The sequence below is a fragment of the Ruditapes philippinarum genome, unplaced genomic scaffold (assembly GCF_026571515.1).
Source record: "Ruditapes philippinarum isolate M1 unplaced genomic scaffold, ASM2657151v2 ctg2520_1_1_1_1, whole genome shotgun sequence".
NCBI classification, from domain to species: Eukaryota; Metazoa; Mollusca; class Bivalvia; order Venerida; family Veneridae; genus Ruditapes; species Ruditapes philippinarum.
The window spans coordinates 112,082-128,619 of record NW_026862710.1 but is presented as its reverse complement, the minus strand read 5'-3'; the positions used below and the strand labels follow the sequence as shown (position 1 = coordinate 128,619).

The 16,538-nt window shown below is 30.1% G+C and overlaps 1 protein-coding gene across 2 annotated transcripts; it reads left to right on the top strand.

The window, feature by feature from the left end:
• The first annotated feature begins 282 nt into the window (after window positions 1-282).
• Window positions 283-14,035, top strand: LOC132719978 (homeobox protein Nkx-6.2-like). Of its 2 annotated transcripts, none has more exons than XM_060703953.1 (3): window positions 283-1,264; window positions 6,348-6,514; window positions 13,214-14,035. In XM_060703953.1, the coding sequence occupies exons 1-3, from the start codon at window positions 766-768 to the stop codon at window positions 13,346-13,348; spliced, it is 801 nt and encodes a 266-aa protein (XP_060559936.1). In that variant the 5' UTR covers window positions 283-765; the 3' UTR covers window positions 13,349-14,035. The 2 variants fall into 2 exon arrangements, with proteins under 2 accessions (XP_060559936.1, XP_060559935.1); XM_060703952.1 differs by having other exon boundaries at window positions 286-1,264; window positions 6,345-6,514.
• The last annotated feature ends 2,503 nt before the right edge of the window (window positions 14,036-16,538 follow it).

The window sequence follows — 16,538 nt, the reverse complement described above, 5'->3', positions numbered from 1 at the left end:
ATTTTCTACTTGTTTATAGTTATTTTCTTTTCACAACTTGAAACTTAATATATAAGAAATAAAAGTCCTACCATGTTTAAGTTTAAGACCACTTACATAAATCAGAGAAAGTATAAATTATTTCAGAATAAAAATATCAAATGTTACTGCGTGAAGAGATGTCTTCATTATCAGCGATGTGCAGCGATTGGTCGATAACTCGCTCCGCCTCGCCGTAATCCCCCAGCGTCCAATGAAATAATTTGACACATCCCATCATTTTATCAGATCATTTAGCAGGCACACATTAAATGACGATTTATACAGCTAATTTATCATTGATTCCCGCAAAACCAGCTTCATACTTCGATTGCCAAACAATTCGGATATTTTGCGACATTGCAGCAGACGAACTTTCAAATTCTTGACAAAGTGTCTTCTTCCGCGGCGGAAGGATTGGAAATTATAACAAAATAAAGCGAAGCTTGATATAACGCTTTTGTGTAATGGGCGTCGAAAATATGCGATAAGTTTCATTCTTTTCGCGTGAAACAGTTAATTCAAGACATTAATAATATTGTGATGACATATTTTGATAATGGCTGGAATTCTCAAGATAATGTAGAAGACATAGTGCTATAGACCCGATAAATATTCGTAATTATCTTGTGATATTCTATTCAGTGAATTAAGTTAGGTCAAATTGTGAGACTTGAACGGATCTATGTAGTACACGTTTCTGCCGTCTTCATATTCCTTGTTTTTGTTGTATACTCAGTGCTTTCAATGAACATTATGTTAGACTACTGCTCAAGCTCAAACTCTTCACCGCGGTACCAGTCTCCGAGTCCAACAATGACGTCATTACCTTACAACATGGCAGAAATGATGTCATCAGCAAATATGGCTGCAAATATGGCCGCCGCCGAAAGTCAAAGACAATCAGCATTTGTGCTTAGCAGTCCGCAGCTAGCGGCTTTACATAACATGACTGAAATGAAGACACCCAGATCGTGTTCGAGTCCTCCAAATTTACAGAGCCCTTATTCGAACTATTCACAATCATCGTTAAAACAGTTAAGTTTAGCTATGTCACAAAGCGGCACTTCACATCGTATTTCAGACATTTTGAATAGACCGCTCGTGCAAAATCCACTCGGACTTCCGCAGTTGAATGCTAGCATGTATCTAAATTCTCAAGCAGGACTCAAACTCGCAGAACTCCCTGGACGGGCACCTATCTACTGGCCAGGTATGATCGGAGGACCGAACTGGAGACCGTCTTGTAAGTATAATTTGAAATGAATAATAATAAACAAATATAATGTATTGTTTGATAAGAAGAAAGCAACTAAACTGCTATTTTCCTTTATTTTAGACAAGCATCTTAAATTTGTTTTTCTTTCAATTCTTAGCTTTATTTTAAAAAATCTTCATTAAAAAAAATCCTCGGCAGAATTTGCGGCAGGATTTTTTTTATCATTCATTGTATATATTATTTATTATTTAAGGGAATGAATACTATACTTTTCAAAAATGATTTCAATATTTTTTTAATGCATGGACAAAGCAGATAATTTATTGTGCTGAACATTATGAGTGGCTTTTTACAAACACGATGTTTTTCTGTGTAAAACTATGCTTAACAAATATATATATATCAAATTAATTTGAAAATAACTGTAATAATAAATTATAAATGCAACTTACAAACAATTTAAAATAAAATGTCCATTGACGAACTTCGCATGATAATTTGTATGCCCGGTTTTTTTGTTTTAGAAAATGTATATTTTTTACCATAAAACGCCTGCATTCGTCAATGTTTAGAAAAAAAACAACTCGAGATTGAATTTAAAGGCCCAATATGCCTCAGAAGTGCTTTTATTTTTATTTTCCGAAAGCTTTATATTTTACATTTTGCTACTTCTATAACAAATATTTTAATATTTTGCGCTACTTTCTTCGGTGATAAAAAAGCATCATACATGCTCTAAACCCACCATTTAATAGCTATAAAACTCATTTTTTTGCACTTTTATAGAAGGGAAATTTTTATTTGGTTCTGAGGCATAATTGCCTTTTAGGATAAAATTGAATTAAAAATAACATAATAGTATATATGTCCTGGATATTTAAAAAATAAATGCGTTATTTACAAAAGCAACGAACTGAAAAATAAAGTTTTCATGGAAAATAATAATAAAATCACTACTGATCAAAACAGATAAAATATCATCATGAACCAATGTGATTAAAGCACATCAATTCATGTAAAAGGGAGTAAAAGCAGCTTTATTCTTTTATTTTATTAAGCATTCGTACAGACAAATGGCGAGTGATTAAAAAATTACACAATTTCTTCAATCTAGAACCTGTCTTCAAAAGCTTTATTGCTTACATTAGATTAGTATTGCATATTACAAAAATAATGTCCTTAAAATATTGTTTACGCATGCAATTCCAAGATCAATATTTTCATACTTTTTACCTGATCTATTTTTTATCAAAACATTATTATTTGTAATAATAATGATAATGATAATAATAATAATAATAATAATAATAATAATAATAATAATAATAATAATAATAATAATAATAATAATAATAATAAAACAACAACAACAACATCACCACCAACAATAAGAACAACACCAACAGCATGCTAATAATTTGTAATTAACTGAATATAACCATGTCATTCACCTGTGACACACATGTTACATTTATAAGATAGGATAAGATAACAGTACTGTCGATTGATATATACAAATGTACATGTATTATCATTATCGTGATGCATTAATACCGTAGATGATTGATTAACAATTAATTCATTGATGGATTAATTGATGGATTAATTGATTTGTGAAGATATGAAATCTTTTATCAATGTAAAACTGGTTGATTTATGTCAGTTTACTAAAATAAACCACTGCCAAATACGATCTGGGCGAGATGTTATAGTTTGAAATAAAAATAAGATGAATGTAAAAGGCACGAAGATAAATTTAAACGATACATTTGATTAAATAATGACTTTTCGATGCCTCTGTTCGCATTAAGTGATTTTTCTTCTTCATCAGTTAAAATCGATTTTAAAAAGTATGTTTGCTATATAACTGATACGTAGACATGAATATTTTTGAAGTGTTGAAATTGTTATTTTCTGAAATTTAGAACTATATTACAAAGCTCGAAAATTCCTTGTCCCCTTTACGTAATTATAAACAATTTTTTCTACGTATTTTAATCTAATTATTTCAATTATTTATTTCTATATTACAAATTAAACTGTTTAAATCTTTTGTGTGTTTTATTTGATGAAAAGTACATAAAAATCCGGTGATACGAGTATTTTCTGGATATTGTACAAAAAATATCGTAGCATTCTTGTTTTCCATTTGATTTTTCACAAATAATAATCAATATATATTTTATACCGATATCATTTATCTTATTTTCTGTTAGTAATGATATATTATGGCGCACTCTCATTGCTTTTTCTATGAAACGAGAATTTTACGACACAATAATTTTAAAAGCTGTGTGTCTCCGGACGTGTAAATGAATTTAAAAAAAAAATCAAATTAATCTAAATATATGAAGAGGTTAAGAGAAATATAAATATTCACACGTATTTCTGACGTTTTGCATGATTTATGAAAGTTTTCTAAATTTACGATGTTTCCATCAAATGTATTATTTACTCTGTTACTAACGGTGTATAGGCAGGCCAGTTAGGAATATTTTGACACGTAATATGTGAAGATAACAGAACAGAGCCTGAAAACACCTTTCATTAACTGACAACATTATTCAATAAAAAATGGAGAAATGGTTTGATTTATCTCATTTTTTTCTCATAAAAATTAGTTTGAATCTGGAGCCAACCTGCTATATGTAGCTTTAAGCAACTTGTTCATGGTTATTATTTAAGATATTAATCGTTGTACTTCGTGGGTGAATCATATCACAATAAGACTTAAAATTCACAATAAATTTTCACAGAATTATTATTAAGGTGGAATCTTAAATCGTTGGGCCTGAGGAATGATGCACTTTTTCATTATCCCTCATGTACAGACTCAATCAAACCGAGTCTAAAATTATTTTCATGTAATTTTGTTTAGATTTATGCTTCCGAGGGATCACTCTTTCTCCATATATTGAAATAAATTCAATTTAATTAGTTGAATAAAAGAGCAAAAAGTACAATAATTTAATATACACGTATTATAAAACTCTGTAAAGATTTGTTTTCAAATTGAATTTTAAAGTAAGTATTTATAGCATTGTGTAAATGGAGATAAATCTCGGTGATTTTGTGTACAATGATTATATTTCAAAATTTTATATGTAGTAAAATGAACGAACAGATGGAGTATGCAATTTTAATGAGATAAGATATATACAAAAATCGCCCATTTGCACCGAAGTTTTTATTTTGAGTAACGATAATAAACCGTGCTTCCTTAGGGACGATGTCAGGGCAGCATGGGGCTAATTTCTGGGACAATTCAAGGGCTATTAAGGGCTATCAATTGCTAATTATTTCGTAGTTATGGCAGTCATGTTCCACAAGATCTGTCACTAGATAAGAACCATGTTTCTACAGGTCTATTTATTACTAAATTACGTTGCATGCTGATTTCTGGACACTGTTTTATTGTTTTCCCCTGAGCTTGAGGAGTTTTCAATCACCAAGGTGTCGGAGATTAGCGTAATGTAACTGTATTGACTAACAGAGAAAGTTTGCTCATTAGCAAAACCGAAACAAATATCGGCAAAGAGAAAAATAATCAGTTAAATTTATACAAATATATTTTCGTGTTTATTGCCAATAAATCGATGTTTCCGTGTCCTAGAACTTATTGACATTCACCTAAATTTTCATTTTCATTTTATTTCAATCAAGTCACATCTATTATCTGCAGCCGTTCGATAAAGCGTCTGAAATTATTCCTCTTCCCGGAAACTGTTTTATGAAAGCAGAATGATGGCATATTAAGCACGTGATGGGGAAGGGTTGAAATTCTTCTTTTTTATAAATCAAATCAAATACCTTTTGATTGTGAAATATTTCCGTATTTTAACCGGTTCAACGCTATTATCATAAACTGAATTGGTCTATAAAGGGAGGTCTATTATACCATAAATTATTAATTAGAATATAAGTATTTAGTAACAGACATTACAACAAATCAGGGGATATTGTTGATAAGAGTGAGATACATGATCTGATCAGACATTTATTGCATAGCAGATGATAAATTGTTCTACGACACAATATTATTATTCATCATATCAATGTTCATAATAAATCACTTAAAACTTTTCAAGAATGATCTTATAAGTTGACCCAATTGATACATTTCTATAGCTTTTTTCAGTATTTGAATCTGCCCATTTTAGACCATCCCACTTCAAATGGACTTGTTCGTCCCACAATCTGTACAAAAGTTATTGGTCATTTTTAAGAAAAAAGTTTTCAAAATATGCGCTGTCTGAACTCTGTATTCGATAAAATCTGCATTTCAACTGTGGCAAATTGGAAGCAATTATATACTCATTTCAAAATAATTTTGATTTTTCTTTTTGTGGCAAACAATTTATGAACTGTTGTATGCATCTTTTGAGGAAAATATTTTTTTGCTATGAAAAATAAAAGACGAAATAAAATTTGTAAATATTTTTTTGGTGAATTATCAGCTTGATTTATACATTACATTGTCTTTTATTGAGTAAGCAACCGAACCGCTAAAAATCGAATATTTTGATATTTATTTTTAAAGAAAAGAAATACAATGAAAAAAAGTGTTCTTTTGCAATTTATGAAAAAGAAGGGTATAAGAATCCTTTGAGAACTCATGATTAAAATGATTTTGTTTATTCTTAACTTATTAATACCGCAACGATATAGAAATAATGATAGCAACAAATAAAGTCACACGATTCAGACAGATCTTGCAAAATCAATGAACACACAAGAAACTAAATTAATTCTAAAATGAATGATTTATATAAAAAACTAGCTATTTCTAACATCTCAGTTTTGGTTTTACAGTCTTTCATATACACAAAGGTCATGTATTCCGTTGTGAAAATGAATTGAAATAAAAATATATATAGATCGTACATGTACAAAATGAAAACATAATTATTTTATCGTGTATTTTTTTTATTTTTCTGATACTTTTTAATAAAATGTGGATAGAAAAATTATTAATTAAAAGACAGATTTGTAATTATCACATTTTTATTTTCGTAAAACACACATTTCTTATATGTTGTAAGAATATTTAAGTAAAAAAAATAAGAAATTTCAGTTTATTATATCTATATTAATGATATCTTTCTAGCAGGGAATGTGATCATTGACAAAGATGGGAAAAAGAAACACACAAGACCAACATTTTCCGGTCAACAGATCTTTGCTCTCGAGAAAACATTCGAGCAGACGAAATATTTGGCGGGACCGGAAAGAGCCAGACTTGCGTACGCACTGGGCATGTCTGAAAGCCAGGTCAAGGTCAGTACCAAAGTATTTTTAACATGTTTTATTTCAGGAAAAGGATATAATTATTTGTACCTGAAAAATCGGTAACATAAATAAATTTCGTATTTTAATCCGAATCGCTTTATTTCGGGTGTCACACAGTACAATAAATGAGGCTATATGCATATTTATATAGATTCTTTGATTTCCAAATCGAGGGCAATAATTCTTTTATGACAACATGGCGAGATATTGATTTGATTTCACAATTTATCTTTTTTTTTCTTGACTTATCTTTTGTTTTACAATACACTAGAAACTATAAAATTAAAAGTCACAAGGATTGTGGTAATGTAGAAATTTTCTAAATTTGAGTTCATGACAAAATAAGAAGTTAATTTTATTATCTTATTGATACATACTTAATTAATCCGGACATTTAAAGTATATTTCGAAAGCAGCAGATTTTGTTCTTCAAATAGACAACTATTCTTCATTTTCAAATTGTACTTATTTACACGATATTGTGAAAATCGATGAGATAAGGTAATGTGCAATGCATAACAGAACAGAACCGAAAACAAAACAAAACAAAAACAAGCAAAAACATCAGAATTAAAAAAAAAACAATAACAATAAAAGAAGTAAGAGGATAGAAAATTTAAACATCTTTTACTTTTATGCAGACTGCTAACGTCTTTCAACCCAGACAACGCTAAATATCTTAAAAGAACCTGTCCATCTTTTATTCTGTACGAAGTCATTCGCCATTTTAGGGAAAGTTTCAAAATAAATTCATGTACTAACTTAAGAGCGAACAGTGAAGATCATGAATGTGTCGGCTGAACTTGGTCTATACTGGTCGCATTGGTAGAATCTGCTTAAAGTTCTTTCCTGTGAAATAAAATGTTGTCTACATACTGCCATACTGCCATACATACTAAATGAAGTAGATGAAACAAAATGTAGAATATTGTTAAATAGTATTCAGAATACAGACATTTTCAATGAAATAAAATGGAAAAGTCAAGCATTACCAAAACACAACAAGCACATAATCATTATTAAGGAATGAAAATTTTTGGTGCATTTTATTACAAGTATTTTCTTAAAAAACGTCCCTGTTGGAATTTAAATTTATTATTGTTTCGACTTTTGACGTGTTTGTTTGCTAGTCGATTGGTCTATTTCCATTATTATATGAATATTAATATTATTTGATGCTTAATAAAAAAATGTATCAATATTTCGATCTTTTCTATAATTTTACTCTTTTTCGTGTACATTTCAATATAGAAACAATTATAAAAAAATACTTTAATAATCCACATGGGCCATGGTTTTTGTTTTAATTCTTTTTCTTTCGAACGAAAAACTATATACTTTCTGCAGTAAAAAACACACACATTTTATTTTATCTTATAAATACTGTACATTTTGTATGCATTCATATATTATACAGCACCAGTCATCGATATTATATTGAGATCTTCATGTAAGACGATTTTAAAATAGACCCTTATAATGATGAATGACTGACTTAAAAAATCAGCACGAGGATATTTTGTCATAATCACTTTCGATCTCTTATCATGATATAAGATAATAACGAATGATAAGATGTCGTTGTCGTCATCGTCTATCTTCAGCACAAATTATTTTGTCTTAAGATGGAAACTTAACATCGTTTTTATTGGAAGAATCATAATATCTAATCTTTATTGAAAACAAAGACCAAATGTTCTTTACGATAGAAGACGTAATTCAACATTTTATAAACACCTTAGAGTATCGACTTAGGGAATTTTGTCTGGGCGACACGGTTTCCATCCCATCGTCGGATTATTTTTTTTATTACTGCGCCTATGTAATGTTTCTCAAACTGTTTCAGAAAATGAATCTGGACCAAGCCATTCAGCATTTTTAGGGAAAGTTTCGAAAATAAGTACTGACTGAATAACGGACAGTGCAGACTAAAATCAGAGGGCACTGGTGTGCCGGCTGATCTTGGTGTGAACTGGTCGCATGAGACGAAAGTTTTGCCGCCACCAGGCGATGGGTTAAATGAAATGCTTGTAAGAGTTCAAATATATTTATTTGACAAGTGTCTGCCTATCACTGCTATGTGTACTGGTACATTATTTAAAAAAAACAACACTGTCAGCCACATTTAAGGGACTCCACTGACATTTTTTTGACATGACTGGACTGGAATATTTTTTTGAGATTTGTGTTCCATTTGATGTAGGTCTAGACCAAAAGCTTGTGTGCAAAATTTCAAATCATATGCTCACTCCCTTTTTCCAAAATAATTTTTCTAATTGTGAAAAACGACCCAAAATTGAAAAACATTGCAACGTTTTTTTCACTCAAATCGGACTAAGAATAACGTAAAATTGCAATTTTCAATTTATTTCTGGCTATACATGTATTTCTTAATTATCTTTTCTGTATTAAATGCCCCGACTGAAATATGTAAGAAATTCGAAATGTATGACCTCAGTGGAGTTCCTTTAATGCCAACGTCTTAAAGGTCAATTTCCAACATATATTTTAAGCTCAAAAACACAAGCAGTAGGACAAATACTGTTGTATTAAGCTTTAATGTTACGCAACATAAGGAAAGTAAACGAAGACCAAAAGTTATGCCTTACATCATATATGTAAGCAATTGAATTGGTTTAAACAGTATTTATTTCATATAATACAAACATATACAGTTATGATACAACAACATTATATAAACAGGATTGAAAAGGAAGTCAAAGACTTATGTAGATTTCTTTCCTGTAAATTGTAAAAATAAAGCAAATTGCAATGTAACAACACGTACTTGTAAGTATACTAGTTACTAACATGAAATAATTATATTATTACGCCTAGAAAGAGTGAGATAAGTAATGAAAATACAACAAACGACGAAAAAATGAGAATTACAACAAATGTGCGATTATATATAAAGAGGGTATGGAAGGGGGAAAAAAAGCTCGATCTTTAGTCTGAACAAATAGTTTGAACTTTTTGATGAGAACACTCAAGAATTATAGTAAAGAAGAAACATATACAGAAGGATAGTTATAGAACTCAGAGAACGAGAAGTGGCCATTGTCTTTGATTAGGATGATAGGTCAGTTTTGCACAGCAAATATCTGTGATAATTTTTATATAAGAAAAGGAAATTTTACTTATGTGTCAATATAAATTATTTGAATTATTTTTGTGGTTATCGGGAGTATTTAAATCCTGGATATAAGACCTAGTATCTTATTATTATTGTTAAATAAGAGACAAATTATAAATCATAATAATATAGTATAGGATGAATTAAAAGAATGTTGAATTATGAAAGCACGTGATAAACGCTCGTAAGTACACCATTTATATTGTTTATGAATTATGTAAGGAGTTAGGCAAGACAAAACCGCTGTGTGCTAGAGATATATTCATGTACAAGATCAAATATTTTGGCATTTGTTTCATCGCTGAGACCTCTATCGCCATACAGTATAGTTGACAATGTAGCTGTTGTTATTTGTTGAAGCTGTTCCTTGAATATGGCTCTCTGGCGGGAAAATTGATTACAATTAAAAAAAAAGTGACATGAATCTTCAATCTCACCGCACTGACAGAAGGGGTCATCAATTATGTTTTTAGAGAAGAGATCTTCCTTTAGAATGCTGCAATGGGTTCTAAGTCGTGTGTGTAAGATTTGGGACTTACGGTTACCGTGATAATAGTATATAGGTACTTTTGAAAGTGTAGAATTTAGTTTTTTCTTAAATATGCCGAAGCAATTGAATTGTTTCGAACTGCAATAAGATTGACAAATCTTGCAGGCATCTTTTGGAATACTTATAATAAGCTTTGACAAGATAATTTAAGCCTATTTTAAAACTAATTCTGAGCTGCCTTTTCGACTTATCGCTTCACTGTTGAAGTCTCAAAGCCGACCTTTGATCTATTACAAGCCAAATCCGCAGAAATCCCCCTTTACTTTCTTATTAGATCTATACGTGAAATATTGGACAGAATTAACAAGTTAAAGATACAGAATGTGTTGATATATTCACTTATCTACTTGCCTTAGATTAATGTTATTATATGTAGGCATTATTTAAGATTGATTTAAATCATCGTCGGTGTTCCCAGATGTTAAGAAAATGACTTTTGAAGTCGATATGTGGCTTTAAAATTCATTGTTATTAAATTGATTGCATACCGTTAAGAGAATTTTACAGTGGAATCTGATATAACTGGAATATAGATGAAAAAGCTGGCATCTTAGACAATTTATCATAATACGGTGTTACGATAGAAGATTGAAATATTACATAATTCAATAAGTGAAATACCGAAAACGTTTTATTACGCGGAAAGGGACTATGAATAAATCACGAAACGTTTTATGTAAATGAAAATTATGAGCTATGTTAATTTTGATTAAAATTTTTGTATAATTTATTTGAAGTGTCGAAAATAATGTAACAAGTATCTAAATCCATTTCTCACACGGCCTTCTGCTTTGATTTAAAACGGAATAAATTCATTTCTGTTTTGAAATTGTACAATACCCTTTAATTCCAAGATGGCCTTTTTTTTATTAAGATCGGAAACTGAATTTTGGAATAAGTTGACGCTTATGTGAAGTCACGTGACAAAAACAAAATCATTGTAATATATTTATTACATTTGTCAGCCCAAGTATGTTTTAGTTATTGTATACATGTACATAATTTATATTTATCTAACCATTAACATACATTTGTATATTTATATTGTTATAAAAATGATGTCTTATAATTTATTATATTTATATATCGACTTTGCTAATAAAAGTGGTTATTGTTTGTTGTTTTCTATTGCAGTTAAGTTTGATCTACTTTAAATTGCTTGTAGTGAGAAATTAGGGGTGTTTTTTTTAAATAAAAATTTAGAAAATGTTCGAAATAGTAAGACTTTTGTCAAGTGAACATTAAAATTGATTGATTTGAGCGAGTCCAAGGCAGACCACCTGGGCAGACATACATACAATGTATCCAAACATGTAAAAACTTAACTATTACTCCGAAAAAAAATACAGAGAAAAAAATATGGTGATAGAAAAAGAATATTTAGTTATTATATAATTATATGAATAATATAAACCATTTAAAACAGCATATGAATCTGAAAGAAAATTTATTTATTTATTTATTTATTTATTTATTTATTTATTTATTTATTTATTTATTTATTCATTCATTCATTCATTCATTCATTCATTCATTCATTCATTCATTCATTCATTCATTTATTTATTTATTTATTTATTTATTTATTTAATGTTCATCTGGGTACTACCAGCTATAAGACTCTTCACTGTTAACTTTAAATGAAAACAAAGAAATAGAAAAACAAAAAGTTAAAACCCCAGTATTACAAATACAGGATCATGTAACCTACAATCAATAATATACAAAATACAAAATAATTTTCAATCAGACCAACATTTTTTTTTTAATTTCATAATCAAATGATCACGATGGATTCACTACAAAACGAAAGACAAAACCGGAATTGTCAGTACAAAACATCAGTTTAATTATGTCATGACCTAGAAGAAAGTTGCCAACTATCTCGTGAATTTATTTATTGGCGCCATTTTAACAAATGAATAAATTCGTGATTTACGTGAAATAAAATATGAGCGTACATCAGTTGATATTTCATTATATTATATTATTTGTGATATTTTATCAATAATATTGACTTTAGGCTAAGTTTCCTAGTACTGCGACATATGCCTTTATTGTTCAAACAACGCCATTGTATCAAGAGAGAATCTGTTATTTTTATGTCTTCAAGTTTATGAGCGATATATTCTTAGGCCATAAACTGGTGCTTATTCTGTACTTGTTGGACCGTCTGTTGTTAATATTTTCCACAACGAGGGGGTTACTCCGGATTTGAAACATAAAATCTACATAAAACCTTATTATGTAGTCTATCGACGCTTTATGTTTTATAGATTTGAATAATTTGTCTTTAAGAGTAAGGCTATACAAAGGGATAATGTGAAGAGGTAGCCGAAGTCATTTCCATTTCTTTTAAATCGCCGATATTTCTTATAATCCCCGGCACTTAAACTGAAATTTCAGGTCTTAAGCCCGCTTAATTTTGTGTTCGTCAACCGGAAATGGAAACGAACATGGGCATTACTCATTAACAGCCATAGGAACGCCATTGTTCGTATTGTAATGATCCTGTCAGGTGCGAAAAAATGTAAACTTGTTATTTGAAAAAAATATATATCTTTCCTTTCACCTATATGCGGGACAGTGCATCCCGAGCTCTGTTATATAGTATTTGATATTGACAGCTTTAAATGTCCTTTACAGTGCAGCTCGTTTGTAACGTCGATTTTCATTGGCCGATCTTGACGATTATATTATCCATCTACAATGTACACGACTTCTGTAAATGTTTAAATTAATTTAAAGAAAGTAGTTGAACAGAAGTATCACAAAGTTTGTTATAAATACGAGTACATATGACATGTCTTAAAATCGTATGTGACGGTTCTTTGATTTATACCCCGTGCCCAACAGCTTGGCTTATGTTAAAATACAAGCGTTTATACTGGACCATTGACTTTATTTACTCTGTTCTCTTTCTACAAGTAGCAATTTAATTTTGTTACGACTGTGGGCAATTTACATAATCAATAACTATCCTTTTGTTTTCAACTTCCAGGTATGGTTCCAAAACAGACGAACAAAATGGCGCAAGAAGCACGCCGCAGAAATGGCTACAGCCAAAAAGAAACAAGAATTTGCAGAGTCTATGGATGATGGTTCCGAGCAAGAAGACGATTTAGCGGATTGCTGAAGAAAGTTTTAACGAACAGGGTACCAGTGTTACCAACATGGCGGATGGATTATAGTAAAACTTCGAATTCGACGCATCCTGGCTTGAAAATTTCGCAATAAATTGACAGGCCACGTGTTGTCTAAAAACAGACGACTTCTAATATGATATTATACATGTATATCTGTGTTCTCAAACGACCTATGATCCTCTGATATTAACATACATTTATTTGAGGGGCATCTCATCTTTTCACAGATATCAATATTTATGTGTATCAATATACATGTATCATTAAACGGACATAGATGATAATTTATTCAACTTTTGGTTGTTCTTTATTTAGTGTGCTTCTCGGATCACGTGGCGAAAGTTGACGTGAAAACAAATTATTTGTTACTGTGTTGAAAGAAAGAGCAGTTGAAAACTATTTGTTACGAGACATTTTGAGGACAAATAGTCATTTTAAAAAGTGTTATATTGACATTGATTTTGCAGCTACTAGAAAAACAATGACTAAAATAATGAGTGAAGGCTTCTTGACGCTAGATGGCGTTGTAAATCTTGAAGACGGAGCAATATATGTAAAAACATTTAAATAAACATGGAATTTTTGCTGTATATTCAATTTATATGTATTACATTGCATGTTCGTCCTGTATAGATTTTGTTATATAAATTATAAAAAAGTATTAAATATGAACTGATCTGTATGTTGCTGTCTTCATTTTCTAAATGTCCAAAAATTCAAATGATTCAGAATTATGATAAGTAAACTTGTAAAGAACTTTTTCGTTTTGTTCCTCTAGTTTTTATACAAAACAATCTGTACACAGGTACGTATACGTGCATACAGTTTTAAAGAAACTTTTCACTACATTAACAAACGTTTCGCAAGATTGATACAAGACTTAGTATGCGTTCAAATTTCAATTTTTTTTTTAAATAGAGTCTGTAGAAACTAGTAAGACGGTAAATATATGTATATTTTACTAATATGACTCACTCTCAAATTACCCCTACAATTATCTCCCTTTTTGTATCAACGTTTCCATGTACAGAATTTAATGCTGGGAATTATACATAAATAGCACGTGACTTTAAACCAAAAGTAAAGAAACCCTCTCAGTAAACGTACCCTGCCCTTACGGACCTTTATCCGTTTCTCCTTCGCATTCTGACTTGAACACTTACGAATTTCAATTTTCTATCAATTAGACGAAATTACTTTTACAAGAAGACAATTTGTTTATTTTAAAGCATAAATCAAAATGGAAAAATTCAAACTAAAATATACTTTTTGACAAATCTTCCTGTATGTACAGATAAGTGTGAACCGCCCGGATGCTCAATAGTGAATCGCCCGGATGCTTAAAACACATGAAAGTCACCTTTTCGGCATTAAACATGTAACTTTTTATATAATGCATGCATATATCGTTTAAGGTTACTCTCAAACTGTCTTAAAATGGCAACATTAATAAGGCATTGCTAGTTTTTATATACAATGAAATCTTTGACAAAAAAACCGTTATTCTTCATATACACAAATGTAGCTCCTTAACAATTTTACAAATCATGTTCATTCGATATTTTAATACAAATGTATAATTATTATAAAAAGTGAGCTCAAGAAACAACGACAAGAAAAAACAAAAACAAAAATACTGTATACATAAACTTTTTGGAGTTGTAATGATCATTCACGTGAAAAAAGGCCGTACAACAAGTAAAAATTCATAGAACTGCACGTTTGTAATGTCGATAATCATTGGATAATATCATAACGTTTACAAAATCCATATACACTGCTGCTGTAAATAATAGGAAGTATTTTTAAGTTTTCTTCAAATATGAGCTGTATTACAAATTCGTTGTGTTGTTATATTTTTACCTTTTACTAGTTTGAAAATATCAAATGATAAACTTTGAATCGCATAGACATTTAAACATTACAGTCTCTCTTACATTTGACTAAAAACATTCGGGACTATTTATTATCGATTTGACCCTTAGCATATTACTGCGCAAGAGGTTCTTGACAGGTATTTGTTTCATTTGAAGTTTAAAGAAAGAAACGCATATTAAATTGAAAACATGATAAATAGATTATCAAACAAGTGTCTAATATTACAAATTTATCAGGCTCGGCACGAAAAAAATTGAAAATATTCTTTTTTTTCTAAGCCTGGCTTGATACATTTTGTATTATCATACACTAGCATGGTATTCTCTACTTCGCAGTGTATTTGTTAAAGTCTTTTTATTCTACTAATTTATATATAGCATACAATAAAGCGCATCGTGAAAAAAACTCTAAAAATAAAAGGATCTCTTATTGCAGTACCTTTTGTAAATGTCTTATTGATCCATATAATTTATTTATAAATGTCCACCGCTAAAGACATCCCCATTTCAAATAATCTAACAAAATGGCCTAAACTATAGAACGCAGACATGGAATGTCGTTTTCTTAACTTAATTTCCTTATCCGAAATTAAAGGTTAGCTCCGGAACAAGTACACCTGTTAAATGGTACAACTAAATAGTACTATCTCACAAAACAAGGTAATATTTGTCTTTATAGTGATATCTCATCATATTCATGGCAAAACAATGTAATAATCACTAAATCAAAGCTGCACGGAAATCCCCGGCGCGCGCCTTCAAAACCTCTCAGCGGATATTGTTAAGTTATGGTCAGATTATAATATCAAATACTTGAAATATTTTTACAACAATCAAGTGTTCCCTGTAGAAACCAATGATTCAAGTGTCATATATACAAGTATATTTATGTATGTGTATAAATATAGGTATAAAATATGATTAAACTAATATATACAAGTAATCTATACAATTATATTTTTGGTTAAGCTTCGTGTTTCAATAACAATGTTGAGCTCTTAGGGTGACTTTGGTCAAGAAATCACCACTATATTCAGAAGACTCTTAAAATCCTTTTATTAACTGTTTGGTTATATAGCCTTATGGCTTATTGGTTTGAAATGACAACTGGAACTGTTTGCGTGCGTTTTTATGGAAAAATAGATAGATTTCTTGCAAACTAGCTGCAATAACTCTCCTGATTGTAAAAATAGATAGATTTCTTGCAAACTAGCTGCAATAACTCTCCTGATTGTAAAAATAGATAGATTTCTTGCAAACTAGCTGCAATAACTCTCCTGATTGCGTTGTAATATGTACTAGC